The 27,722-nt window shown below is 39.1% G+C and overlaps 1 protein-coding gene across 1 annotated transcript; it reads left to right on the top strand.

Moving 5' to 3' along the window:
- Window positions 1–67: 67 nt before the first annotated feature.
- Window positions 68–25,552, top strand: PUM3 (pumilio RNA binding family member 3). The gene is made up of 18 exons (XM_066338837.1): window positions 68–86; window positions 306–412; window positions 1,043–1,225; window positions 2,913–3,048; window positions 3,758–3,833; window positions 4,539–4,632; window positions 4,843–4,909; window positions 5,468–5,642; window positions 7,258–7,361; window positions 7,868–7,946; window positions 10,798–10,896; window positions 11,964–12,017; window positions 13,558–13,638; window positions 15,130–15,272; window positions 15,927–16,149; window positions 17,219–17,306; window positions 18,861–18,951; window positions 25,303–25,552. The coding sequence occupies exons 2-18, from the start codon at window positions 316–318 to the stop codon at window positions 25,430–25,432; spliced, it is 1,920 nt and encodes a 639-aa protein (XP_066194934.1). The 5' UTR covers window positions 68–86; window positions 306–315; the 3' UTR covers window positions 25,433–25,552.
- Window positions 25,553–27,722: the final 2,170 nt, after the last annotated feature.

Below are 27,722 nucleotides of genomic sequence, written 5' to 3'. Positions count from 1 at the left end.
TGTCGCACGGCAGCGGAGCGTTGGCCAATGGGAAGCGGCGCCGGGCGCGCGCAGCCGGCAGGCGCGGTCGGGGCCGCACGTGTGGGGTGAGGGCGGCGGGCCCGCGATCGGCGGCTCCGGGGAGCGGGGACCGCGGGTGCGCCTGGGCGGGCCTCCCTGAGCCTCCCTGCCTGTGCCTCGGGTACCCCACTGTCCGCTGGGAGGGTGCCACTTCTCCATGGGTGTTTGCCAGGAGGCGCAGGCTGTTTTTTCCTCCCGGGGGAGCCGCGGCGGTGCGGTAATGCTGTCTCTTGCTCCGTTTGCAGTGTTGCCGCGATGGAGAGCAAGGGTAAAAAGAGGTTCGTGGGGAACGGTGCGAGAGGACCTCGTGGAAAAGCGCCGCACGGGAAAAGGAAGTTTAAAAAAGATAATGGTAAGAAGGCGAATGGTCGTCAGTAGGAGCCCTGACTGAGTGGTTGTGGTTGTTTACTGGCTTGCTTGGAGGTGACGTGAGCTGAACTTGGCCCAGCAGTGTGCTCTTTGTTTGATTCACCTAAAATATTCTCAGTTTAAAATTTTCAAGTTGATAACCTTTTGATTTTGGACTTGGCATTCCTGCACCTTGAGATAAAATTACCTGAGAGGAGAAGCTGAGTGGGAACCTGCTGTGGGTTAGGATTGAGAATATGCCTTTCGCTGCTGTTTAAAACAGATGATGTTGAAACAGCTCTGATCATGAACTATGAAAGTTTGGGGATTTGGGGATTGATGACTTTGATGTCAGGGGTGGTGGAACTCTTAATGTAGAATAATCCTTTTTATGCCTGAGCTGTTACAGTGCTGTCCAGAAAACAATGCCTGGGCAGAACTTTCCTAGAGAAAACTTACACACCCAGGGGCTGTGGTGAAAACACCGGCTTTGAGAAGCACATAAGAATTCTTGTTAAATATGTAATTATTATTACGAAGTAGCTTAATTCTTGTTACAGCAACTTTATTTTTTTTTTTTTAATTTTGAAGCAACAATAGTTGTATGATAGCATTTTAATTTCTGTGTTAATAGATTCAGGTCCAGCAGAGAAAGTCTTTAACAAAGGAGATGGGGAAGGAAAGCCTAAATCCTTTCCCAAGAAATTTATTAAAGGACAGTTAAAACCTGGAAGTGCTACTGTCAAACAGTTTAAGAGGAAACAGCAACCAGAAAAGCTTGGAAAGAAGAGAAAACTCCAGGATGGTGAAGAGGGAGGTGAGCAGATTTTTAAGCCTGTTTTTCAAGGGAAAACAAGTTTTGGGAAACACATTGTTCATCAAGACCTTCCTCTTTCTCTCAGCCTTTCTAAATTGGCTGAATGACTCCAGGTTTACTTCCTGTTTAGTCTTTGCTGTGGGAAAAATTACTTCACTTGACTAAGCTTGAGGCTGAAGTCATGGAAATCAGCAGTTTGGAATTTTCTTGGAAGTCAAAAGTAAAGACACAGTAGCAAATTTAAAAATTGTCATACCATCCTAAAGCTGTGTTTATTTTAATGGCAGTGTTAAGTGGTTAGCTGGAAACTGGCAATTGTTATTGCCAGTGATTTGCTAACACAGAGATTTTCATCGTGTGTTTTGGACAGTTCTAAAAGTACTTGCTGTAAGCTTTAGAATAGAAATTCATGAAAAAAAGTTGATTATCCTTTACATTGTTTCCTTTCTGTGGTCCAGACTATCCTTTGAGAGAAAAAAACCCATAATGGGTATTAACACTGCTTTTACATTTTACGGCTTGTTTTTTTTTTTTTTTTTTTTTTTTCTTTCTGGTGTTTATACACAAAGCCTAAATAGTTGTCTGGTTTTATCGTGTTTGATGGATTTCTTTTTCAAATTAATTTCTTCTGCTTGAGATCTTTTTCCTGTCCTCTTCTCTAATGTAAAGCTCTGCTGGGGCAGTTAATCAATGTTGTAAAATGGGAAGTGTAATCTTAAATGAGGGGTTCTGAAGTTCTGCAAAAATGTCATTTGTTTGGAGGACAGTAGATTATGTTGAGTATTTTACTGTTGCTGTTCTTGCATGTTTGCAGACTGGATTCACATGGAATATGTACTGGGTGTCTGAAAAATCTGATAACAGTAGGATGTTGTAATTAGGCTGCTTTTCAGAAAGCAAACCCACAGCAAACCTTTAAGTGTTGTTCATAAGAGTAAATCACAGCCTCTGTATTGCACTGCTCTCAAAGCGAGTTTTTCTTGTCACTGTTGCTTTAGGAGAGTGATATAAAAATCAATAATATGCTTTTTGAAAAGGAAAGCATGGGGTTTTGAATGGATTAAATGCCATGGGGCTAAATACCAATGACAAGTGCTTTAAGCTCTAAAAATTTAAGGTGGTGTCTTTAATGCATAACTTGTGGCTCTTTCATAAAGTTATTTTGCCCAGGTTCGTTGTGTGGCAGTGTACAGTGGTTGTGTAGTAAAATGCTATACTGAAGGATTTTGGCTGAGTAAAAGAATTAGGCGTGTAAAAAGGGTTTAACTTTTTTTCCTTGAGTTTTCAGATAAGTATTTTGAGTTAGGGTTCTCCTTTAGAATGAGGGAAAACGTGTATGTGACCTAAACAGGGGAACTAGAACAGGAGAATTACTGGAGCAGCCACAGCAGCTAAGTACCTTTTCAGTCAATTTTCAAGCTATAAAGAGATCTGTCATGCACCCTGTGACAGTTTTGAGGAAAATTAATTGTTTGCCTTGTTCTTCCAGTAGTCTAGAAGCAGTAATTGCTAGCTTAGCACACTTAATTAAGATTTGTGGTTTCATGTTGGCTAGCTGGGTAACTGCATGCAAAGGTCCTGAATTATTAGCAGTTCAAGTCATAGAAGTGACAGAGTTTAGACTGGCAAAGAATTCTATTGCTCTCTTTTGTTGACTGTAGAAAATATATTTATTTTTTGTCCTAAGGGTCAGATTCTAAGAAGCCAAAATGGAATGAATTCAAAAAGAAAAAGAAAGAGTTAAAGCAAACCAGACAAACTAATGATAAAAGCAATTATGAAATAATTGTAAAATCAAAACAGATATGGGAAAGCATGAGAAGGTAATGACTTTTTTTCTTCCACTCTACTGACTTCTAGTCATAAATTGCCAGGATTTATGTGTTTCTCATCTTGTAATTATATAAAACTGTATTTCCAAGTTGAATTTCCTTGGGTGAACAGTGACACTGCATGCAATTCTGTAGGCACTTCAAAAAGAGTATGGTAGCCTATGGTCCTAGGAATGTCTGGACTGAACTTGTATTTTAGGCTAAAAATTATAAATTTGTCAGTAATTGCTTAAGAAATTGCCTTTTTTTGTCTTGAATACTGAAATACAGAGCATGCACTGATACACTCTGGTTCTGCATGAGTTTTTTTGTGAAGGCTCATTGTCTCTTGAGGATGTAATTCTAGAACTGGTGTCCCATGTCGGCAAGAAAAGTTAATTTTGCTTGTTCTAAATGTTTATGCTTTGCATGCTGACAGATCTTTGGACCCATGAGCAACTCTGCAAGTTTGAGTTTATGTTTAAAAAATATTTTTACTCAAGAAAGTGTGAGATTCTAGTTTGATTTCCATGAACTGAAACAGCTTAATCACATCTCTGTGAAGGGTTAATGAATGACAGTGTAAATTTGGATGGGGAGAAGCCAACCTGGTTCTATTTGTACTGTCTTGCTTCTTAATTTATAGTGAATCATACTAAAAAAGAAGCTGCTTCCTCAATTAGAGTTGTTTTACTTTTTCTTCTTTTTTTTTTTCTTATAGAAAAAAATGTGATAAAGAGAAACGAGAAAAGCTGATGAATGAGCTACAGAAGCTTCTCCATGGGAAAATTAAAAGTGTAAGAAAAAACTAATGGCATAGTGCACAAATTCACAAAATCTTCTTTAAACAATGGTGAAACTGTAGGTAAAAAGAACAAAAACAGGGCTGAAAGACTGCATTTGGCACCTGTATTTTAGGACAGTAGTTCTGGGATGCTTTGTCTGTTGTAAAAGGGTGCCAAGTAGCTTTAGTCCTGTGAAATTTGATTTTAGCTGGGGTTCAGGAACTCAGAGGTTTGATTAGTTACAACTAATTAGTTGCAATTTTCTATGGAAGTTAGTGTCCTCATGCTTGTTTATACTAAGCAGTCTTTCTGCTTTATCCTTGAAAAGTATAAATTTGCAGTGAAGAACATGTTGAGCTTTTCATATTCTGTGCTGAAATGGAACTGTTTCATCACACTTACTCTGAAATTATAAAGAAGAGGACCAAAATGGAGATACCATTCAATGTTTTTATTTCAGTATGAAAACCCTTAATGCATGTCATTAATTGTCAGCAGCTGTTGTCTGTGTTTTCTTTCTGTGTTTCTGTAGAGGACTTGTGAAGGGGTAAAAACCCATAAGTCTTGGTTTGTAATAAGCAGGTAACTGCTTTTCTGATTTTATAATTGACATTACAAGTGGCGTGAAACTGTGCCAGAGAGCACAAACATTAAAATAATTATAGTGCATTTTGTTTTTTGAAGAGCCTAGAGTAATGAAATACTTCTGTCCTTTAGCTGGCATTTGCACATGATTCAACCCGAGTGATCCAGTGCTTTATTCAGTATGGTAATGAGAAGCAGAGGCAAGAGACATTTGAAGAACTGAAAGGTATTTTCATTTTACTTACATGCTTCTGTATTGTGGTCAGGATGCATTTAAACAAACCATGTTGTTTTCTCTTGAGTATTTTAATTTTTTTTTCTGAACTGATGTGTCATTTCTAGTCAACTTTTCATACTTAGTTAAATAGTGATGTATTGTTTAATGGAGTTAATGTAATGAAAAATAAACCTGCTGAATGCTTCTCCCTTCTTCTAGAAAGCCTGGTAGAGTTGAGCAAGTCAAAATATTCCAGAAATATTGTGAAGAAGTTTCTTATGTATGGGTGAGTATCAAGTGAGTTTGCTCATCAGTGTTTTGTTGTTTCATTTTCAATGTGAATGCTGCTTCTTAATCTGTAGTGGATTGATCATAAGTAAAAAATATATCTCTGGAAACATCTTTGCAATGTTATGGACTAAAAGCAAGGGAGTGCTAAGACTTTTTTTCCTTTTTGCAAGAAGTAAAGCAAATGCCGTACACATCAAGGAAAACATGACAAAAAATGGTGAGATGTATGCTCAGAGTTGATCTTAGCTGTATATAAAACACTGGCTTTTAAAAATTTTCTTTGCTAAGCATTTCAGGATGGCATTTGTTATTTTCTAGAATTTATTCAGTGTTTACTTTCCCTTGAAATGCCTTACAATTTAATTTCTCCACATTTCTGGCGTTTTTTTAAAATATTTTCCCAAGTACCATAAGGCTGATTCAGATTCATAGATTTCATGGTTCCTATTATAAAACTTACTACCTAAATGTGTTTCCAAAAATAAAGCTGTCAGTAGGTAACCTTATCTCTGTAAGTTTTAACTCTTGCTGTTTTTCTTTCCCTACAAAACAGGACAAAAGCGCAAATTGCAGAAATAATAAAAAGTTTCAGAGGACACGTGAGAAAAATGCTCCGTCATGCCGAAGCATCTGCTGTGGTGGAGTATGCATATAATGACAAAGCCATTCTGGAGCAGAGGAACATGCTGACAGAAGAGCTGTATGGGAACACTTTCCAGGTTTACAAGGTGGTATTTCAATACTTCATGGTTTAAAACAGTTTAGCCTGTAAGGTATTGTGTTAGTAATGCCTTACCTCTCTTACCTGCTGTTTCTTTTGATTACATTTCTTTCTGTCAGCTGTCCAAAGGTAGCCTAGTTCAGCATGTTTAAATATAATGATTACTTTCACATTTCTAGTTTAGATGAAATTGTTGTTACTTTGTTTTTTAAGTCTGAATATGTAAAATATGCTGTGTTCATGTGTGAGCTTGCTGTGCTCATCAAAGACAGTTTTATTCTTAAATAGTTTCAGTTCTCACAGTGTCTAGGCTGACGTCATCCTTGCTGAGGTAAGACTTAAGTGTAATTCTTCATTAATACTTAATTAAGACAGATGAGTCTTCTGTCATCTCTACCTTATATCTCAAGAGGACTGAGTGTGGGCAGAAGTGCCTGGTATCCACACAGAGTGTTCCATTTAGGCTTAATTTTTCTCTCTGTTCTCTTTTTCTGTGGAGACTGTAGGGGTTGAATCTAAACTCCACTGAAACCTAGGTCTATGGCAGATCCTCAGCAAGCAGTTGGAACCTTCTTAAAAACTGCATTTTTTTAAATTCTGTTTTTAATTTTTGCTGACTTGGAAAGTTGATTATCCCTTAGAGTTAGGAATTTTGCTACAAAGTACAGAACTGTTTCGTACAATTACTAAACTCCACTCCAATGACTTTTTCACCTGTTCACTTATACCCAAGATTTCTGTTAAAATAGTCTTAAAAAATTAACAGCTCATTTCTGAAACCTATATTTTCTAATGGGTTATTATAAGTTTTAGTTAGGCATTTGTGTAAAAGTGAGTAGTAGAGAGAGGCATGTTGTGATTATGGGCTGTAATTTGCACTGAGAATCAAACAGCCCATGAAATCAAGTGCAGTGTTAGCTTTCATCATTCTGGTATTTTTTGCATTACTGCCTTAAGTAGCCATACATTGTGGTGCAAAACCAAGATTCAGCACAATGTAGGTTTATAAATAAATTGCAATGTAGTCTTTAAAAAGGGATGATTTTAAAAATATTTATTCTAATTGTTTCTGCAGTTAGACTTCTAACAGCAGATTAAAAGAGTTACCAGTGTAATTCTTTTGTTAAGATGCAATATTTCTGTGTGTAAGGTATATGGTATATATTCCTCCTCTCTGCTGTTCCTGAACTGGAATTTCTTGGGTCTTTGTTAGCTTCTCAGCTCATTAACTTGTTGTGTTGCCCTCTGATGAGTCCATAAAGCAGGATTTCTGCTCAGCTCAGGAGCAGACCCTGACACAATGCCAGTTTTGTGTATTTTGCCTTGTATCTGGCATGAAGAGCTGATATAACTGGCAAAAAGCAGCTCAGCCTATAGAAGTAAGGTTTGTTAGCTAATGAGGAATATTTAATTTATAGAAACTTTAGTTTACAGCTTCTGGCATGCTCAGAAAAGGCAATTTTTATTTTTAAAATTGTAAAAAATTGTTAGTTTTGCAGAAAATTAATTTCGGTTTTGCTGTTCATGGCGTTTGAGTGAAAAAGGTCTAAGCACTGTAATTTTTTTATGAACTCTGATACTATACTGGTATGCTTAAACCTCTGATTGTGTATTCATTTCAGACACCAGCTGTCTCAACACTGGATAAAGTGCTAGAAACTCAACCTGAAAAGAGAGAGGCCATCTTAGATGAAATGAAACAGATTCTTACACCAATGGCACAAAAGTAAGGACAAAAGTTGGCCGAAAGTGTGACAATGTAGCACAAACCAGTTTGTTTCTGACACACAGACAATGGCACTGTTATATTTGTAAGACAGCAGGGATACTGATACTCTTCTAAGCTGTAATGTTGCTGTGCTGAGTAGAATATGGTTTTGTCCCAGGTGTCATAATGAATATCTTGCCTTAATTTTGAACTCAGCTTCTATGAATTAAAGTGTCCTCTCTCCCAGTCAGACAGTTGGTAGAAATGTTGCACTGTGATGTATTTCCATAATGCATTATATGATTCTTCACTGGTCTTTATGGTAAAATGGGTTCTATAATTTGTAAGTTTTGGTAGACTCTTCTATGTATGGTAAAGGTTAAACATCTGAATCTAAAATGACTGTGTGTTTTTTGCTCACTTCACTGCCTAACTTTTTAAAAAACAAATGAGGCATTGCTAGCATAATTTAAAATGATGGTTTGTTGTGAACTTGTTGCTTATTTTCATCTATCCAAATACAGAGAGGTGGTGATAAAGCACTCCCTGGTACATAAAGTATTTTTGGACTTTTTCACTTACGCTCTTCCGAAACAAAGATCTGTAAGTATCTTTATTTTGCTTTTTGTCTTTTTTTGCCTTTCCATTGAATGTGGTTTTTATCTTGTGAAAAGGTACTAAGCTAACTAGAGAAAAATACAGATCTTTCATTGATAGAGTTCTACACATCTGGTGATTCTGGATAGATGATGGGAGAGTAATGTTGTATGGAGATTTATAGTCACAGTGAACTTTCACAGTAGTGTATGTGATACTTGAATTTTTTTTTAAAAAATGAGATGACTATGATGTTTCCTCTCTTCCTGCTAAATGATCTTTCTTAGTAGCTGGGGAATGGTAAAAGTGAGGCCATTGCTTGCAGTAGTCCACCTTTCCAGTGTGTAGTTTCTTAAAAACTTGCAGTGATTGTCCAAAAATCTCTTGACCAAAATACAGTGAGATTGGCCCTTCTGTTAGCAACCAAACCTTAGTCTATTATATCCATATTTAACTGCACATTGAAGGTTACATCAGATGTTCTTGTATTTAGGCCTTGTCTTGGTTTGGGAAGACAGGTATCTGCCAGAGAAAGCTGGAGCTTCTCTTGGAATGGAGAATGTAAACCACCACCATCACCCTTTTTCCAGTTATAATTTTTTTAAGTTAAAAGCTTTTGAAAAGCTTCTGAATCAAAAGATTCTGAAAATAGAAATAGCAGTTCGTTACTGGTATGTATAAAAAACCAACCAACCAACAACAAAAAAACCCTACAGCATTGATAAGAAAAACATGACCAAGAACCTGGAGAACTTTGCTTCAGAAAAACCCAGGGCAGTTTGGTCTCGGTGCCTTTGTAGGATCCTCAGAGCACCAAGCTGGAACAGTGGAAAAGGAGTCTCGGGCTGGTAGCTGTAGAGTGGCAGAATGTCCCAGCAGGCAGGGGCAGGGTGTCCCTGCGGGGCAGGGGGATGCAGGGTCACTTTGTAGCAGATGAGCAGTGCTGATGGAACTACCAGGGCAGGGCAGGGCTGGAAGAGAAGCTCAGAATTCTCGCAGGGCGGGCAGAGAAGCTCAGAATTCAGGGTGAGCAGATGATGGCAGATTTTCCAAGACTGGACTGCAGTGACATCCTCCAGCAGGAGCACCAACCCAGCCGGGCCTTCTCCCTGAACGCCAAAAACCAGACCCCCAGGCTACCTGAAGCTCTGCTCGTTTCCTGCCTCAAAACCCCCACCCCCCTCCTCGACCACCCCTTTGTTTTGTTAAATAGTCTTAAGTACGACATTTAGTCTCCTTGGTAACTTATGGGGAAAAAATTCTTTAGAGTAAAAAGGAGCAAAACCTAACCCCCAACAGGCCTAAATCCATCTGTGTGATGTGAAGTGGTTTAAGCTGGTATCCTGTTTGGCTTTATCTGTCTTGTTGCTGTTTCTTCTCAGCAACTGTGGAGGCTTGGTCTTCAGAGCCGACAGCACGGCGTGTACATTCTGCTGGTACCGCCGGGCCTAGTAACAACGCATTCACCAATGTGGCAGACGGTTACAAAAGGCTTTTATTATCTCAAAAATGCAGTTTATATACTCTGGGGTCTTCACTACGTCAGAGGGGTATTGCTACATTTCCTGGGTTAGAAGGGAGAATGGAAAAGTACTGGCACATGTTAGTAGGGGCTTACATTCTTGTGGTGATAACTTATCTTTGGGGGGTTGGAGTGTTCTTTCCTTCCCGTTACAACCGAATGTCTTCCGAGCCGCCTATCCCTATCCAACCACACTGTCTTCAGGATGTGTCCATCCAGCCTCACCTTGGTTCTGCAGCTCAGAAACATCTCGATTCAAGTGAGGCAGAGCCTTCTAAGCTTGCTGTCTCATGCCTCTTTCTGCCAGACCAGACTCCTGAATTCTTAGCTCTGGGTTTATTAACAATTCAAAGGGTTTTTTAAATTAACAGACTGACTGGAAGTGGGCTGACTATTTGTGGCCTATTCTGAGTCCAAATCTTCAGAGCCCAGAGCATTCTGCATGATTTCATTCAATGCTGTGTCTGAGAATGCTTTTGGATTCACAGACTTCCGTGAATCGGGGGAATAAGGGAAAATCTCCTTGCTTGACTTTCTGTGCAAATGTGCTGGTATGTGGACATGTTCTTTGGGGTTTGGAAACCTCTTCAGCAGATCTGTTCCTGCCTATGCTTACAGCTAGTGACACCAGTTGTGTTGTGACAGAGCAGTTTGTGAGTAACTGGTAAAATGCTTGGAGCCTTTGGCTACAGAGCAAGAAGAACTAGGGATAGAAAGGGGCATAAGTGGGAGCTGCACTTGAAGGAAATCTGTTGGATAGTAACAGAAGTAGTATCTGCCCAAGCAGCTGTGATTTTTTTTCTTTGGTCGATGGTATTGTCAGATAGCTTCAGAAAACGTAATTCCTTGGATATGAAGACACAACTTTTGGCTATATCTTGTCATATCTGATTTATAACGTAACCTGGTGCATAAATGACTTCTTAGTTTTTTTCACTTGCTGGATAGTACTCTTGTATGTATGAATATGCATCAGCTTCAAAGATTTCTTCCTAAATTAATGGTTGTCTTTTTCTCTAATTTCTGTCTCAGTTCTGAGCACCCTTTCTTGAATTTTTTGTAGTAGGTCAGCTGACTGACCTTTAATACAGTTGTGATTTCATGGCATGAATATGATGAACAGTGTTGTTTTAAAGGAAGAAAGCTTGTGTCATTTACAGTCTTTTGGACTCCTCCTCTTGAGGCAGTTTTTCATAGGTCAGGGAAATGAGAGTGGTTCTGTAGAGCCAGTGATCAGTGTAGTGTGTGGGCAGACAAAATAATCCTTTCAAGCCCTCATCCACCTGCCCCGAGCCTTTTCTTCCATCTTTTTGCTTATCACCTTTTCCTCCCCAGGAAATGATAGAAGCTATCAGAGAGGCTGTCATCTACCTGGCACACACTCATGATGGAGCCCGAGTGGCAATGCACTGTTTGTGGCATGGCACCCCCAAGGTAATGTTTGCCTTCCCTCTGCTTTGTCCTCTCTGACTGCCCACATGGGTCCTTCTGCTTGTACACAGATTCATGCAATTAAAAATTTTGAGAGCAAGGTTGAAAACTGGCCCCTCTTTATCTGCTGGCAAACTTCAGCAGTGGGGATTTTTTGTGAATAAAATGAATTCATTAGAACTTTTGCAATGGAAGCATCTCCTTTTAGCTTTAGCAGAGATTTGGCTGCGAACCATTTTTCCATTGTAAGGTTATTGGTATTTCATTTGTCCCATGGCTTTCTTAATAAAAGTGAAATTGATGGTAGGAAGAGAACAGCAAAAAAGTCCTTAATGTGAACCATGTTTGGCTTTGGAATGCCAAGATCTACAAAATGTTATAGGAAGTGTGTTCTAGTTTCATCTATTGATACAGTATCCAGAAATACTTTTGGTGTAATGTATGTCATCACATCTTGGAAATACTGTAATGCCTCTTATGTTTTTCTATATTAAAAAAAAAAAACAAACCAACTTATTAAAATAATCTACTTCTTAAAGAATGCAGAAAAAAAATTGAGTTCTTAGGATCTAGGCATAGTAATAGATCTAAAGAAGACTGAGCAGTGATTCCAAGAGCCAAAAAATACAAGGAGGGAACTTTCTGACAAAATATTTTTACTAGTCATAGGGGTTTAAACCAAGCTAGTTTCAGGTTCTATTGACTATGTTTCATTCCAAATGAAGAGATGAAATGCATACTTCTTTTATTAACAGAAAAAATGTGAGTGAAGTTGTGTTTGGGGTTTTTTGTTTGCTGTATTTTTTCCCAAGTTTTCTTGACATCTCCCACTGATCTGGATTTGTAGATATACTACAGGATCTTTTTGGAGTCAAGTCACAATTCAGGTTTAACTTTTCACACTGGTTCTAGGTGTAAACTAATAGATTATGTGTGAGTCTTTGGTAGATGCCTTTGCTTTAGAAGGCAAATTGGAAGATGATCTTTTTGAAAGCTGTAAATAGCAGTTTAGTTATTCAGAATCACTATTATTCTAGGCTCATTTGAGTTTTCTCTTTCCTTTTGGATAGGACAGAAAAGTCATTGTGAAAACTATGAAGACGTATATTGAAAAAATAGCGACGGTGAGTGTTCATTAAACATTTATTTCATAGTCTCTGAAACTAGCATTTGATAAAGGCTAGCTTGAATGTTCTTTGGTACTAGGAACAACTTTGAGATGTTAATATAACCAGTAAATAGCAGTGGTGTATTAGATAAAATAAAATAACTGAACTGTATGGAATATTTAGAGACACACCAAGAAGATTTGTTGTGGGCACTACATGTAGTGCTGTGCCTCATTATGGCTGAGTTCATTATTACTCCTCAGTTTTCGTTCTACTTTTTGTTTTGTTCCCAATTTTGTGTTACAACTTCATATGGCTCATTGGTTAATTCTCTTGGGCTGGGAATAAAGCAGGCTGTATAAAGAAAAGGAAGAAAAATCAAGATGTGTTGGAGATGTCATTGAAAAGGCTCTTTCAACATGGGTATTTCTTTGAAGATTCTCAATATTTTTTTCAAGTCAGGAAGCTTCAAAATACATTGGCATACAGTGGAAGAATTCTGTTTTAACTAATAATGTGTTTGGAGGCTGCAGAAGCAGCAGAATAACAGTTGAAACCAGAGTCAGTGGGGTTGGGCAAAACTGCAGCTGTAAAGAAAAGCTTTTTAAACTTTCTTTCCTGGTTGCTGTGGGGTTTTTCATTTGCTTTTAGTTGTTGTGGTCTCAATCATTTCAAGCATTTTGATCACATCCTAGGCATGCATCCCCAATATATATATTTATGTATAAATTACATGCTTTTACTACTGTAATAGTGTACATTATAAAGCATACACAGACACAGAAAATTTGAAAGGAGGAGATAAAAATAACCAGTCTATTTTTATTTTTTTATTAATGGTGCCAGAATTATTTTCCTTCTGCACCACGGTGGATTGTCTTGTGCAACCCACCTTGAAGGCCACTGGTCGAGGTAATGTTTCTCTCCATAATTTTCCACTAGAGCAAATTATTGCTTTCATTTTATGGATTTTGTATTGTATGGAAATACATGAGACAGTGGATAAATAATAGCTGACACAACAGTGGAGCACAGAAGATCTGGCTGCACTTTGATGAAGAGCCTCTCTGACATAGAAGTGTATTTGTTTGTGCCCTTTTGAGTGTAGTGGAGACTTGATCTCCAGCAGTGCAGTAGGGTCTGTATGGCCCATTGTAGGGATATGATCTCTAAAAATATTGTATGTGACTTTGTTCAGTTTTAAGCAAATCTACAATAGAAATGAAGTCTGTATGTGATGTTGCTGTTGGGAAAATACTGTTATTTCAGATGCTGATAATACAGTAGGATTAGGTTAATAACTTGAATGTGATAAAACAGTATATCCACTTGAAGTGGAAGATATACCTTTGTTTTAATGACATATTTCTCTTAACAAGCCTTGCTTTTAGAGAAACTTAAATGTTGGACTTCTCTCATTCTATGACAGTAGTCAGTATTTCCTTGTGCTTCATGTTGTGTTATGTTTGAGACAAACCCTGAGAAATCCTGATTCTAAGTCAGTATATTCATAAAAAAATGACTTCATGTGGTTTTTGGTGTCTCATCTTTGCAGGGTGAATTTTCTCATCTGGTCTTGCTGGCAGCATTTGATTGCATTGATGACACAAAACTTGTGAAGCAGCTAATTATATCAGTAAGTAATTTAATTTCTCCGAAAACAGTATATTAAATAGTGTCAGTGTGTTTGTCAGTGTATTGAAGGATGAAGGTAGAAGTCCGTCTGCTTTATACTTCCCATCTTTTCTCTTTCATTACATTTGTGTATCATGATTAGTTTTTTCTTCTCCTAGCAGACCTTAGCACTTTCATACATTGTTTTAATTACTTATTTGAATTAATTTTTAAGCTAAGTTCAGTGCTTGCTCAAATTTTGATTCTGAATGAAGGGTGACTGGAGTCTCGTTAAAGTCAATGTATTTCATCATAGAAATTTGAGCTCTGCTGGTATTTCTTAGAGATTCAATCAGTGAAAAACTTCAGAATAATGATGTCACCAAATTGATTTTACAAGCAGAGAAATTTGCATGCTCTCATCAGAGAAATTAACATTGATGTACATGTTGTAATAGTAGTTCTCATACTGTGACTGTAAGGGCTGACTGGTTTAGGAGAGTTGGCAGGGAGATAAAGATGAGGCAAATCTGTGTATGAAGGAATATGAGGAGAAAATGGTTCTGATGAGGCTTGCTTTGAAAAGTAGGAGCATGTCCCACCTCCCATGGTCTCAGATTTATAGTTTCTGCATAAGCCACCTGGGCTAAGGTATTATCAATCCCAGCTACCTCAGCTGCCACACAAAGGTGATGGAATGTTCACTGTTTGGTCATCCTGCCACACCAGTCTGGACAGAAAATTGAGAACAAGATGTGGCCTTCATGTGTACACAGTTGGCCCATCTGGACATATGTGAGGTCAAGAATAGAGAAAGGATGGCAGGAAAAGGAAAAAAAGAAAAATCTTGGGATAGAAACCAGCTCTTCAGATAGTGAATGAAAATTAGGTGGGGGTGAGGTGGAAACCAATCTTTTAAATTACTTCAAAGAGCAATTAGACAACAAAAATACCTTATAGAGATTGTCATTCTGTCCATAAAAAAATCTAGGTTTAGGAAGGTAAAATTCTAATAAGACTTGGAGGGGAGAAAAAGCCAGGGGTGTTTTGGGGGGGGTTTTTTGTCGTTTTGTGGGCATTTTTGTTGGTTTGTAGGGTTTCTTTTGATAGTATTGTGAAGTACATAATTTATGTGGGTTTACAGTATAGCTGAGAATTTGTAGGTAAAGGAGGGTTTTAAGCTCTTTAAATCCTCATGAGGAAAGTGTTTTGTAATCATCTCTCAGGTCCACAGAATCTTTATCCTGGACCAAAGTCTGTGTATGGTGCTTTAAACTTTTGTGTGTGATTGCAACTGAACCTTGAACACTTGGCATGTGTAAGGATTTGGGCAGATTTTAGCAAAAAATCCTTCTTTTTCATGAGGACTCCAAAAAGATTGAGACATTACCAACAAAAGATAGCATGTCTCTGTCATTTAGAGTTTCTCCTGATGCTTTTTCACAGTTCAGTTGCAGATGACCAAGAACTGTTACTTAATTGATGTTTTCTTGTGCTTTGTTCACTCTCACAGGAAATAAAGGCTTCTTTGCCTGATATAATAAACAACAAATACGGAAAGAAGGTCTTGTTGTACTTGCTAAGTCCTAGAGATCCTGCACATTTTGTTCCAGAAATCATCACACTTCTGCAACAGGGAGATGGAAATGCCTATAGGTAATTCAGATGTGAATGTTACATGTTTTTTCTTAAGAGTCCAGAAGAAGTCATGCAACTTTTTCTCATTATTTAATTTCAACTTTTCATTGTAATAAATCTAAATAATGTAATTATATATAAATAATACATTTGCCCCTTTTGCAAATATTGTGATATATTTTTGTGTGTAAGCTCATATATCAAATTTTGTGTAGAAGAAAATCTGTGATATGCATTACTGGTGCTTGGGGTAGCATTAAAGTATATCTCAAAATCTAGCAATGAAAATGGAAATTGGTAATTTAATTTTAGTCTCTGGTATTGACATTGATGTTTACCAGCTTTTGAAGAAGGAGCAATTCTAGATGACTAGTAAGCTGTGTAAAAAATACATCTCCATAGCTGAGATAACAAAATGAAAAGAAGTAGTAAATGTTGCTAACAAAAAACTCTATGATGTTTTGGGGTAGCTTTAAATGCTTTTTCACTCCATGTCTTCTTAAATTCTTTGTCCAACATGCATTTAACTGTACATGAAACAAAGGGACCAATAATTCTTGTATTCATTTGAATCTAAAATGTCTCAAATATCACATACCTTCTGAAATTTCTTGTTCCTTGGTGTGCATACAATGCAAATCCTCTGCAGTAACCCGCTGTCTCTTTCATCAGCAAGAAGAATACTGAACTCCGTCGCCAGGAGCTCCTAGAAGCCATTTCCTCACCTTTGCTGGAATATTTGCAAGAACATACCCAAGAAGTAGTGGTAGACAGAGCTACTTTTGTCTTGGTTGCTGATATTTTAGGAACAGCTCTTGGTGACATCCAGCCTGCACTAGATGCAATTGCCAAGTTGGCAGCAGAAGAGCTGGTTCCAGGGGGCTGTGATGGACAGGTAATGTACAGAAGACAAGGTTCTGAGATCTTGCACATCTTCTGCATTACTGCAATGAAGTCTGGTCTTGTTTTCCTTTGTGTAAGACATCAGTGTAGTACCCTGATAGCACTTGTACATTAGATGTGATCCTGTTTTCTGATTTGTTGATTTCGTAGTTTATTATTAGTCCATCTGGAATGATGGTGGCTTGAGCTAGCATTTCCTGTGAGCTATAGGGCAAGGTGCTTCATGGTCTTCAATCTTCAGAAGTGCTTTAAACACTTAGTGGGAAGATTGCTGATAAGCATGTTGAACAGTCTCTCTTCTAATGTTATCACTGTGCAATCAAGCACTTAGCAAAGTTTTTCTTTTTTATAGGTCATTTGACTGTTTACACTGAGAGGGACAGGATCTCTTACCTTTTAGGTGTGCATATCTCCATTTAAGGGGAAAGATCTTAGATAAGAGCTTTTTGTCTGCACAGTATGACCTTCTACTCAAAGAGTGGCCCTCCCCTACTTTGTTAAACTCAAGTCAGATATGTGTTCATAGACCAGGAAAAAAAAAAAAACACAATGTATGCTGTGTTTAAGATAGATATCCTCCAGATTTCCACAGTTGTGTTTTAGCTCTGTATTTTGCATTCCTTGATAAACATTTTATGAAATTTTATGTGAACTACACGTGTTTTCTGTGACTTTCTCTGAACCATGCTGTAGCTGATTTTTGAGTGTGGAAATGTGAAAGGTGTGGAAGTTCTGGCAGAGGCAGTTAGACCAGGAGGTTCTGTTTATTGAGACTGAAGTCCTTGGAAGGGTGGATGAAATGTTGGTAAACATAGTTTATATTACTGAAAGTTAAATGTTACAGGGAAGATGGTAAGAATTAAAAATGATCAATTTGAATGAGCAGCCAGAAACTTACATCAAACTTGTTGATATTAGCATAGGTCATGACTCACTGAATCAGTGTGATGGCAGAGTGAATACATCAAGCAGAAATAATGATGGCCAGACATGTAACTGAAATTTGAACCAACATCACTAAATAATTTTGTTTTGTTTTGTTTTGTCTGTTCCCCTTAAAGCTTCACATTGCAGAACATCCAGCAGGCCATCTAGTTTTGAAATGGTTGCTAGAGCAGGATGAAAAATTGAAAGAGAGTGGGAAAGAAGGTATGTTGGAAATGCAGCTTAATTTGCTCAGATTGACCTCAGAGTAATTTGCTATCTGACCTCAAATAAGATAGTTAGTTATTTCTTTGAGCATACTAGTATATGGAAAATGTCACGTTATTGTTTCTGTCTTTTTGCTGTTGTGAGCTGCTGTACAAAGAGAATGCCAAGAATATGTTTGCTTTTTTTGCAATGCAAGCAGTAGTTGGGGTTTTTTCTCAGGGCTTTATTGTGTATTTGGGGGGAGTTTATTTCTGTGCTTAAAATGTCTTGATAGCTTTGCTCAATTGCATAGTAGGTTAAGGATAATAATAGAAACAGTAAAGTCTTTCTTACAGGAACCCCTGTTTCATTTATGCTTGTAAGCCAGGCTGTAATCTTTACTGTGTTCATTAGTGCTGCTGGGTTAATTCTTTGTAACTGTTACTAAAATAATTTGTGCACAAAAATAGGACATCTTTGCTAGTTTGTGTTCCATAAGGCAGATATTTGGCACAGATGTTCTCATCTTAATTTAGCTTTTAAACTTACGTTATTACATAACTGTAAAATCTTCTGTGTGTATCACTCTATCCTAATAGTGCTTACTTTTGCTCATACAAAAAGCTCAAAAAATGAAAGCAAATGGTTGGCAAAGTGTAATCTGAGGGAACTCCTCAATGTATAATAGGTTTTTCTTCAATGTAGGACTATCAGATCTTGTTAAACTTTTTATTTCTTTTCCTCTTGCTGCATTCAGGTAGCCAGTATTTCCCTTAAAAATGTTAGTTTTGCTTTACTAAATATTTCTGAAAGTAGGCTGTTGTCCCACTTCTCAAGCAGATAATTGAAAATGTGCAAAAAAAAAGTTTTATTAGTGTCTTTGAGAGACGTGACTATCTGAAATGATGATAGTAGTCTGGATTTATTTCTGCAAAAACTGTACAACTTCCAGTTTAATCACATGCTGTTCCCTTTGGTTTCTTCCAAAATGTACCATTCAGAATTGTTGCCCTGAGTTTATTAAATTGTCATTAAACCCCAAGCAAATTGTTATCACATGGGGAACAAGTTGTATAAAATCTGACTTGTAACTTCTGTTCAAATTCTTTTCCTTCAGTTGTAGAGACAGATGCTTAAAAATGTAGCATTTTTCAACGGAGGTGTTTCTGTGTTTAGTATATTGCATACAGTGATCTGTTGAACCAGAATGATTCTGTGATTCTTGCCAAGTTCTCTCTTTGGATTGCATGCCTTCTCTAAGATATTAATAGCCTTTCACACCCTTTCTGAAAAACAAACAATTTTGTGTACTTTATAATAGTAAACTGTCACACAGTGCTGCTGTTGTCTAACAAATTCCATGCAGTACTTGGAAGTAGTCTAATATCTATAAAGGTGAGCACTGCATTGCATTGCATGTCAATTATTTTGAGGGAGCAGAACTTTGTGAATGCTTAGGGGACTGGAAACAATTTGATTAAATCAAAACTACAGAGAGCTTTCAACAGGCTTCTTTGTAGAAAGATATTGTCTCATTTTTTATTTCCCCTGCTTCTTTCCCACATTTTGCAGTTTGCTTTGGGAGAACACTGGTGGAGCATGTTGGTATTGATAATCTGAAGACCTGGGCAGAAGTAAATCGAGGTGCCATTATTCTTTGTTGGTAAGTTAGACAGACACATGACTGCTTCTGATTAGGTTACATTGTTGATTTCTTGAACAGCTGAGAGAACATCAGTTGGAATTTCTAGCAACAAAATGACATTCAGGGTGTGCTGTCTTGAATGCAGCTGGCAAGTCTTGAATGAAACAGGGATTAGAAAAATTAAATCCAGAGTTTACATGGGTTATACCTCAAGTTCCATCTTTTGTAGTATTAGGAATCAGCTCAATCTGATTAATCTTCAAATCTGAAGATTAAAAACAAAATAATTTTTAAATTTTTGCCTATCATGTCTTGTTTTACAAGCACAAAACTCTGAAAAGAGCAGTCCACAAATAGCTACATTAAAATAATTAACTTTAGAGTATCTAGGACTGGTGGCAGCATACAAAAAATCTGGAAATTGTTTTGTTTGTTTTGGTAAATTATTGCTTTGTGTTGGTGCCTTAGTTGCAAAGCCTAAAAAGTTCTCATGCTGAAGTAGAGCAGTGTTTGGAAGAGACCATACATAAGAACAGACTATGCAAAGACCTGTGATGAGCTACCTGGCTCACAAATTGAAGCAGTGAACCATGCAACTAGTGAGATCAAAAACACCCCACAGGGATCAGATTATTGTTAACATTTTGTTTTATCAAGAGTGAACTGCAGTGTTAAGCATCACTGCTTTCACTTTGTACCTACCTGTCAGTATCAGGTCATAGAAACCCAAGGTTTTGTCCTGTAGCCTGGAGTGTGTGGTCTGTGTTCTGGAACTTGTGTATCAGCTTTGCCCTTCTGGCACCTCATAAAGACTTTGACTGAACCAAAGTCAGCAAACAATTCAAACAGACAGCATGATTTTGAAGATTATGTCCCTTGTTCTCTTTTTTCCTGTTCTACTTTTTTCTCTCCTAAAGTTGCTTTAGATTCCTTTCTATTTGCTATCCATCTTTGGTCTTTGTTAGTTTAGAATAGGGCTCCTTCAATGTTTGTGCTCTTGCGAGGTGAATCAAAAGTAATTTTCACTTCTGTTAACTAATCTGAGTTTAATTCTAAGGTTTTTTTGTCATTATCACTCAGATCACTGGTGAGAAGAACTGGTAGTTTTAACCTGTGAATGTATTAAGCTGTAGGGATTGTTAAAATAAAGTTGTAAAGTCAATTAATATTTTTTTGCACGTATTTAACACTTTAATAAACTGTTCGGGAATCAGTGTGACAATAGTCTTTTAACAGACATTGAAGACTTAGAGATAACACATGGAACTGGTAATTGCTCATTAAAGAAACCAGCAGAGGAGTAGTGTATTTTGTGGAAAAGTCTGTGAGGAATGGCTGTCTTTCCCCTTCTCTGCTATTACTCATGTCACTATAGGTGGAGCCTTGACAAGTGTCCTTTGTTACCAAGCCAGGGATCTTAGCTCCCAGACTGGCAGTATTTTCACCCACACTGAAACTTAACTACCAGGAATGAGAGAAAAAAGCATATTGTAGGACTGTTTGTTTGTTTGTTTGATGGAATTTTGTTGGTAGTCTTTGGTTTATTTCACTTAGATCTAAATCCTTTGTAGGCTGAACTTCTCTTGATGACTTTGTAGGCATGATGTCTTTTTGTTTAGGCTGCTGAGAGCACACAAGCATAACCATCTCCTTTTGTTCCATTTCATGTGACACTTGCTTACCTCACTATCACATAGCTATTAATCCCATATTTGTTTAACTGCATGTACTAAATCAAGAGATTACCCAAATTGTACAGTAGTGATAAATTTAGTCTGGTGTAAAGTAACAGTAGGGGTTTTTTTACCATAAAGTAATCATTGAGTGTTTAAAAACCTTTTAATTTAAAGAACCCAAATACTTCTTGTAGTGATTGACACTGGCCAAATGTCAGGCAAATGAAAGCCACTTGCTCACCCTATTGTACCACAGCTGGGCAGAGGAGGGAAAAAAAAATAAAATTATGACAGGATTCATGAGTTGAGATAAGGACTGGGAGAAAACACTCAAAGTGCAGAACAAGTTTAACTTGAAGTTAGGAAGTGAATTTATTACTAAAAGAATCATAGGAGGGTAATGAGAAGTAAAATAAGCCCTTGAAAAAGCCCCACCCTATTCTCCCCCAGCCCCTCACTCCTTCCCACCCACAGCTCAGGGAGACAGGGCCTTGGAGTTTTGGTCAGTTTGTCACCTGAGGTTTTCTTCTACTGCCCAGGGACTGGAGTCCTTCCCCTGTGAGACCATGGGGTCCCTCCCATGGAGACAGTTCTCCATTAATTTGTCCAGCCTGGTTCCAATCTCACGAGCAGCAATCCTCCAAAAACTGCTGCAGTGTGAGTCCCACCCACGGGCACACAATCCTCCCCAAACTGCTGCAGAGTGGGTCACTCTTCCATGGGGTGCAGCCCTCCAAGGACACGCTGCTCCAGCCTGGAAGCTGGGCCCCCTCTCTGCATCCAGTCCTCCACAGGACCACAGCCTCCTCCTGCAGGCATCCACCTGCTCCAGCACGGGCACCTTCCCCAGGGGCTGTGGGTGATCTCTGCATCCCCCGTGGATCCCCAGGGGCTGTGGGTGATCTCTGCATCCCTGTGGATCCCCGGGGCTGTGGATGGATCTCTGCATCCCCCTGGATCCCCAGGGGCTGTGGGTGTTCTCTGCATCCCTGTGGATCCCCAGGGGCTGTGGGTGATCCCTGCATCCTCCATGGATCCCCAGGGGCTGTGGGTGATCTCTGCATCCCCCGTGGATCCCCAGGGGCTGTGGGTGGATCTCTGCATCCTCTGTGGATCCTCACGGGCTATGGATGGATATCTGCATCCCCCTGGATCCCCAGGGGCTGTGGGTGTTCTCTGCATCCCTGTGGATCCCCGGGGCTGTGGATGGATCTCTGCATCCCCCTGGATCCCCAGGGGCTGTGGGTGTTCTCTGCATCCCTGTGGATCCCCGGGGCTGTGGATGGATCTCTGCATCCCCCTGGATCCCCAGGGGCTGTGGGTGATCTCTGCATCCCTGTGGATCCCCAGGGGCTGTGGATGGATCTCTGCATCTCCTGTGGATCCCCAGGGGCTGTGGATGGATCTCTGCATCTCCTGTGGATCCCCAGGGGCTGTGGATGGATCTCTGCATCCCTGTGGATCCCCAGGGGCTGTGGGTGGATCTCTGCATCCCTGTGGATCCCCAGGGGCTGTGGGTGATCTCTGCATCCTCCATGGATCCCCAGGGGCTGTGGATGGATCTCTGCATCCCTGTGGATCCCCAGGGGCTGTGGGTGGATCTCTGCATCCCTGTGGATCCCCAGGGGCTGTGGGTGATCTCTGCATCCCTGTGGATCCCCAGGGGCTGTGGGTGATCTCTGCATCCCTGTGGATCCCCAGGGGCTGTGGATGGATCTCTGCATCTCCTGTGGATCCCCAGGGGCTGTGGATGGATCTCTGCATCCCCTGTGGATCCCCAGGGGCTGTGGGTGGATCTCTGCTTCCCTGTGGATCCCCACAGGCTGTGGATGGATCTCTGCATCCCTGTGGATCCCCAGGGGCTGTGGGTGGATCTCTGCATCCCCGTGGATCCCCAGGGGCTGCAGGGGCACAGCTGCTCCACCATGGTCTCACCACAGGCTGCTGAGGAATCTCAGTTCTGGGGCCTGGAGCAGCTCCTGCCCCTCCTTCTCCACTGACCTTGGTGTCTCCATGTTGTTTCCCTCACATGTTCTCACCTCCTTCTCTTTGGCTGGAAGCAAAACTGTGTCTATTTTGTTTTGAAATTCTTCTTAAATATGTCATCACAGAGGCATTACCAGCATCTCCCCTTGGCCCAGTTTTGGCCAGCAGCATGTCCATCCTCAGAGCCATCAGGGTTTGGCTCTGCTGGACATGGTGAGAAGGTTCCCGCAGCTCTCTAACCCCACACACTACCAAAAACCAGGCCATCAAAACCCATACACTTCTTTTGTCATAAAGAATCTCAAATGTTCAGATTCTTTATGAACATTCGAGCTAATTTTCAGACAATGCTAGTTCCTCTTAAAGCCATGCTTGGTTTTTGGTTTGTTGTTGGCTTTCGGAAGCAATCTGTCACACATGTGCAGATCTGAAACTCAGAATTACTCAGTCCATTTGAAGATTTTTGGCAATCTAGTCCTTTAAGCTTATTTGTCTATAAGCTTATTTGACTGCAAGTAGTCACTGCATGTGCATTTCTCAGTAACCTGCTATCTTCTGAACCTTCTCCTTTCCTTGCTATACTGCTTTTGATTTTTATATAAATACCTGATTTTTATAAAAATATTTTATAGAAATGCTCATCTGTGTTTAGTGTTGTACATACATGAATGTCATAGATGCTTGCCTATTTGAACTCCTATATATGACTTCTCTGTATTTTTTTAGATTTGTAAATGATGTGTGGCATCAGGGTAGAAAATGGGTGAGAATATACTTCACCAAATGTGTGATTGACTTCCTTTATTTCTGTAATCTGTGGAAGTTATGTTTTACATCCACAAAATACATAGGTGCCATCTTTCTAGAACTTGTAAGAACTTACAGAATAGTAATTTAAAAATACTCCACCCTGTCGCTGTGTTGTTGGTCTTTTGGCTGTGTTATCAAACATGCAGATGTTCTGTATTAAGAACATAGTCTTGACATACCTGTGGTTACTATGCGTTTGAAAGCAGCTTTACATGTATAACTGTCAGAAGCTGACATTCATTTCTAGAGATAAGTAAAATGCTGTCCAGGGGGGCTTGCTGCTTTGTGTGGTCCTTGTCTCTTATGGTGAGTGAAGCATATATACCTCTCCATGTTAATTACCAATGTGTTCACCAAGTGCTTTTCCAGGATTTTGGGGCTTTCTTGCTTTTATCAGGGGTACATGACTCAAAGAAGAGATGAGAAAATATCACTCTCAGCTGTGTTGAATTCAGTTTTAAAGAAGGCCAGTTGGTTAAATGGTACTGTTACAGGTAAAAGTGTAACACAGTTTGCTGCTGAAGGTTGTTGTAATACTTCATAGTCATAGAAATAAATCTGGGAATTCAGTAGCTGAAAGTCGTGTTGTTGTCAGATGGACATCCAGTGTTTTTCTGCCAATAGAGTTTCCATCCAGCACAGCATTTGGTGCCCTAAAGGAGACAAAATTTAAATCTCATTTTAAGCTACCTTAATTCCTTTAAGTCATACTCAGTTCAGTTTGCCATGTCTAATCATTGTTTAAAAAGTAGGTAAGAAACAAGCTTTGAAGGTGATGCAAATTTGGAGCCACTTGGAAGAACCCTAGGGACTTGTAAGGGCTTGTAGTATTATGCAGCCTCTGTCATTACCAGCACATGGGTGTTAGAGTTTGTTTCAGTCTTAGTTTATTTGTGTGTCAGACTTGTATTTCTGATCTGGTTTGCACAAACTGGCTGTAGAAGGCACTTTTCTAGGCAGTGTTCACTCATCATTTTGAAGTAGCAAATTAGGTGTGCCATTAACTCAGTAGATCTTATATTTCAATCTAAGAACATTTCACTGTTAACTGAAGAAGGGGAAAAGGGCAGTCACTACTAAGCTGATAGTTTTTTACAGCTTATGATAAGTTTCTTTGTTTCTGAGGAAGATAATTTATCTGAGATACCTGATTTGTTTTCCAAAAATACTATCTAAAAGGAGAACAGAACTGGTAAGGCTTCATTGTTCTTCACTAGCTGCAGCATGAAAGTGCAATAGTGAATGCGCTTGCTGGGTATCAGATGTACTTCATTGCACCCAGTCTTAGGGCCCCCATTACAAGAAAGGCATCGACAACTGGCATGGTCATGGGCTGGGTCTCTTGGCCTGGAAGGAGAGGCTGTGGGGCCAAGTCAGATTCAGCTGGGAGAAGGGGCAGCTTGTGAGCATCCCTGGCACCAGCAGGGTGGATGGAGAGCTGGTCCCTTCACAGCAGCGTATGAGCAGAGAGCAAGAGGCACAGTCTGAAACACAAGAGGCTTAGGCTAGAGATAAGGATGGTGCAGCCCATGAGGATGGTGCAGCAGTGGGGCTGGGGCACAGGGAGTTTTGGCTGTCCCCAGCCTGGCAGGTTTGGAGCCCAGAGTAGGTGAAACCATGAACAACCTGGTCTGCCCCATTGTGTGAGCATGCTTTGAGCAGAGAGTCAGCAGTTTCTTGCAGACTGATTTATCCTCTACTGGCTGTGTTCTGTGACTTGGTGCTTCACATTTTATAGAGTGTTTCATTTTTTTTTTTTTATGATAGGGGGTGATAGCATCTGGCTTGAACTATATTCTTCTTAAGTAGTTATTGTTTCTTGTCATGGACAGCTTCTTTTTCTATAAACCTGTATGCTGACCTTTGATATCCTTCATTTTTTTCCTGTGTCTTGCAGCCTTCTCCGAAGCCCTGATGAAGAGATGGCAAGCACAGTCAAGAAAGAACTAAAAAAGCTCATCCCAAAGCTGAAGCAGTATAAAAATGTAAAAGGAATAGAAGCATTACTGGAGAAATTGACTTCCTAGTTTAAATGAACCTAAAGTAACGATTTACATCAGTGCAGTCAAATGAGATTTGGTAAGATTTTGTACCATGGTTTTCAGAAGCAGTGTATGCATTTGTATATTAAATAGTTTTTAAAACAACTTGTCACTTTATTCATTCTGTTGTGCACAATAGAAGATTGTTCTCAGAGATTGAAATCTCAATATTTAAGAGCTAATGGCAACTTCTGAACGCATAATCAAGGCTTTAATCTTTCCTGATAACTGGAATAAAAATGTTTTTAGTGTTGTTAAGATTTGCATGTATGGTGTCATGGTTACCGTAGAAGCATCTGTTCTGGACATACTGTCTTTGGGCAACTGTATTTGTTTTAATTCCCTTTCCTCCTGGTTTCCAAAAAAACAACCCAACCAAAACAAAAAAAAACCCTAAAAAATACCCCAACAACAAAACAACAACAACAAAAAACCCACACAAAAACCCCCCAACAAACAGGAAGACTACTTAAGTCCCATTTTTACCCTGTGAGGAAGGCTACTGTCCCTAGGAACTGACAAGAATGGAATGGAAATAGTGTTTCTGACTTTTTTCAGAGACAGTCCTGAAGGAACAGCTGACTTTCAATGGACTTTGGTTTCACTCAGATCTTCTAACTACACACTTTTGAGCCTAAATGAACACAAGGGAACTAGGGTTTTTTTTTGTTTTTTAGTGCTAATGGGGGAGGGGTGAATTCACTTCCACGTGATACGAAATCAGTATCCTATTGATTTTTCCTGTACCTTATTTTGATCTAGAAAAACAAACTCAATATTTTATTTTCCCCATTTAGAAAAAAGTCCCGAAGCTTCCTTCAATCAGGCATTCATAGAACACCCACCCTGCTGGTGCTCAAGGCCGTGCTGATGGACTGGTCCAAGCAGAGAACCAGACTGATTAAATCTCCAGCTGTAAGAGTGTTAGGGGTTAGATTTTTTTCTTTTTTTTACTTGGAGAATTTTCTCCCATAAGTTGCCAGCAAGCTAACTACTTTAGGATGACCTTGCTTGAGCAGGAAGGTAGGATGAAATGACCCACTGTGGTCTCTTCCAAACTGATTCATTCTGTACTTCCATAATTATTCAGCACGAATCCGTTGCATATTTTGTTCAGGTTGGTTTTTTTTTTTTTTTTGCAGTAATTTAGACTTAACAGTTTACTACTGTTTAAATTCACTATCTTCTAATTAAAACAGTCTGGTTTATTGTCATGAAAGAAAATGGTGTTACAGAGACTGATGAGCTGCAATCCTCAGTAACTGAGAAGATGTGTTTGCAAGCAGAAACATTTAATGCCAGGGCCAAGCAGGTCTAATTGGGATTAACCTTTAAGTATTTACATCTACTCATAAACTTAGCTGGAATTAGAGAGGAGCACAGTCAGCAAAGTATCAGTAAATCAACAGATGCAAATAAACAGTGTTGGGAACCATTTTCGTTACTATTACATTCATGTACTGCCCAAAGTGGCCGAAGTAAACTGCACATTACGTTGGGTTTATGATTTATTTGTTTTTTATGGATTTAACTATCTGAGTATCTTATAATAATTTTTTGTAAACTAACAAATACTGCCCTCAGACAGGACCAGTGGGAACAAAATGTTTATAAAGATGAAACTATGCATTTCACTGCTTTAAACTATTTAGACTTAAACATATACATACAGAAAATGTACTTAATTGCAGTATCTGATTGGCACTGGCATTAAGTGTTCCTGCTTGTAAACACATCCTCTCAGTTACTAAAGATTGGAGCTCATTAGTTTCTGTAACAGGATTTTCTTTCGTGACAATAAAACAGATTGGTTTAATTAGCAGCAGATAATGAATTTAAACTCTAGTGAACTGTTTCTAAAGAAGTCTCAGTTACTGCCAAAAATCCAACCTGAATGAAATACACAACAGATTTGTGACTGAATAATTAATGGTAAAAAAAAATGGAGAGGGAAAAAAAATCTGATGCAACCCTTCTCAATTTTTGGGTTATTAAGGGGAACTAATACTTAGAATCTGGCACAGACATACTTCCAGTCAAGAGGATTACAGGGAGCGATGAAAATAAGTCATAGCTAGAGAAGATGGTAATAAACCAAACAGCAAAGAGCCATGTAAAAATGTGCTTACATGGATCTGATCTGATGTTTTGATTGTGTCCTTTAATTACGGTTGCTTTAGCTGGATCTCTACCAGGCAGTTTATTTGCATTTTTTGAGTCTGCATACATCATTTATTTTAAGTTACATGCAGTAATTTGTAGTGACTAGGTGTTA

Source organism: Sylvia atricapilla, chromosome Z (genome assembly GCF_009819655.1).
Source record: "Sylvia atricapilla isolate bSylAtr1 chromosome Z, bSylAtr1.pri, whole genome shotgun sequence".
NCBI classification, from domain to species: domain Eukaryota; kingdom Metazoa; phylum Chordata; class Aves; order Passeriformes; family Sylviidae; genus Sylvia; species Sylvia atricapilla.
This window is presented reverse-complemented; position numbering and strand designations above follow the sequence as displayed.

What these genes read in the sequence shown, in the direction of transcription:
- PUM3 (XM_066338837.1), top strand. Translation starts at nt 316, where the DNA reads ATGGAGAGCAAGGGTAAAAAGAGGTTCGTGGGGAACGGTGCGAGAGGA. An exon ending in TGAAGCAGCTAATTATATCA is followed by an intron (nt 13,639 to 15,129) that starts GTAAGTAATTTA and finishes TCACTCTCACAG; the next exon opens with GAAATAAAGGCTTCTTTGCC. An exon ending in GAAAGAGAGTGGGAAAGAAG is followed by an intron (nt 17,307 to 18,860) that starts GTATGTTGGAAA and finishes CACATTTTGCAG; the next exon opens with TTTGCTTTGGGAGAACACTG.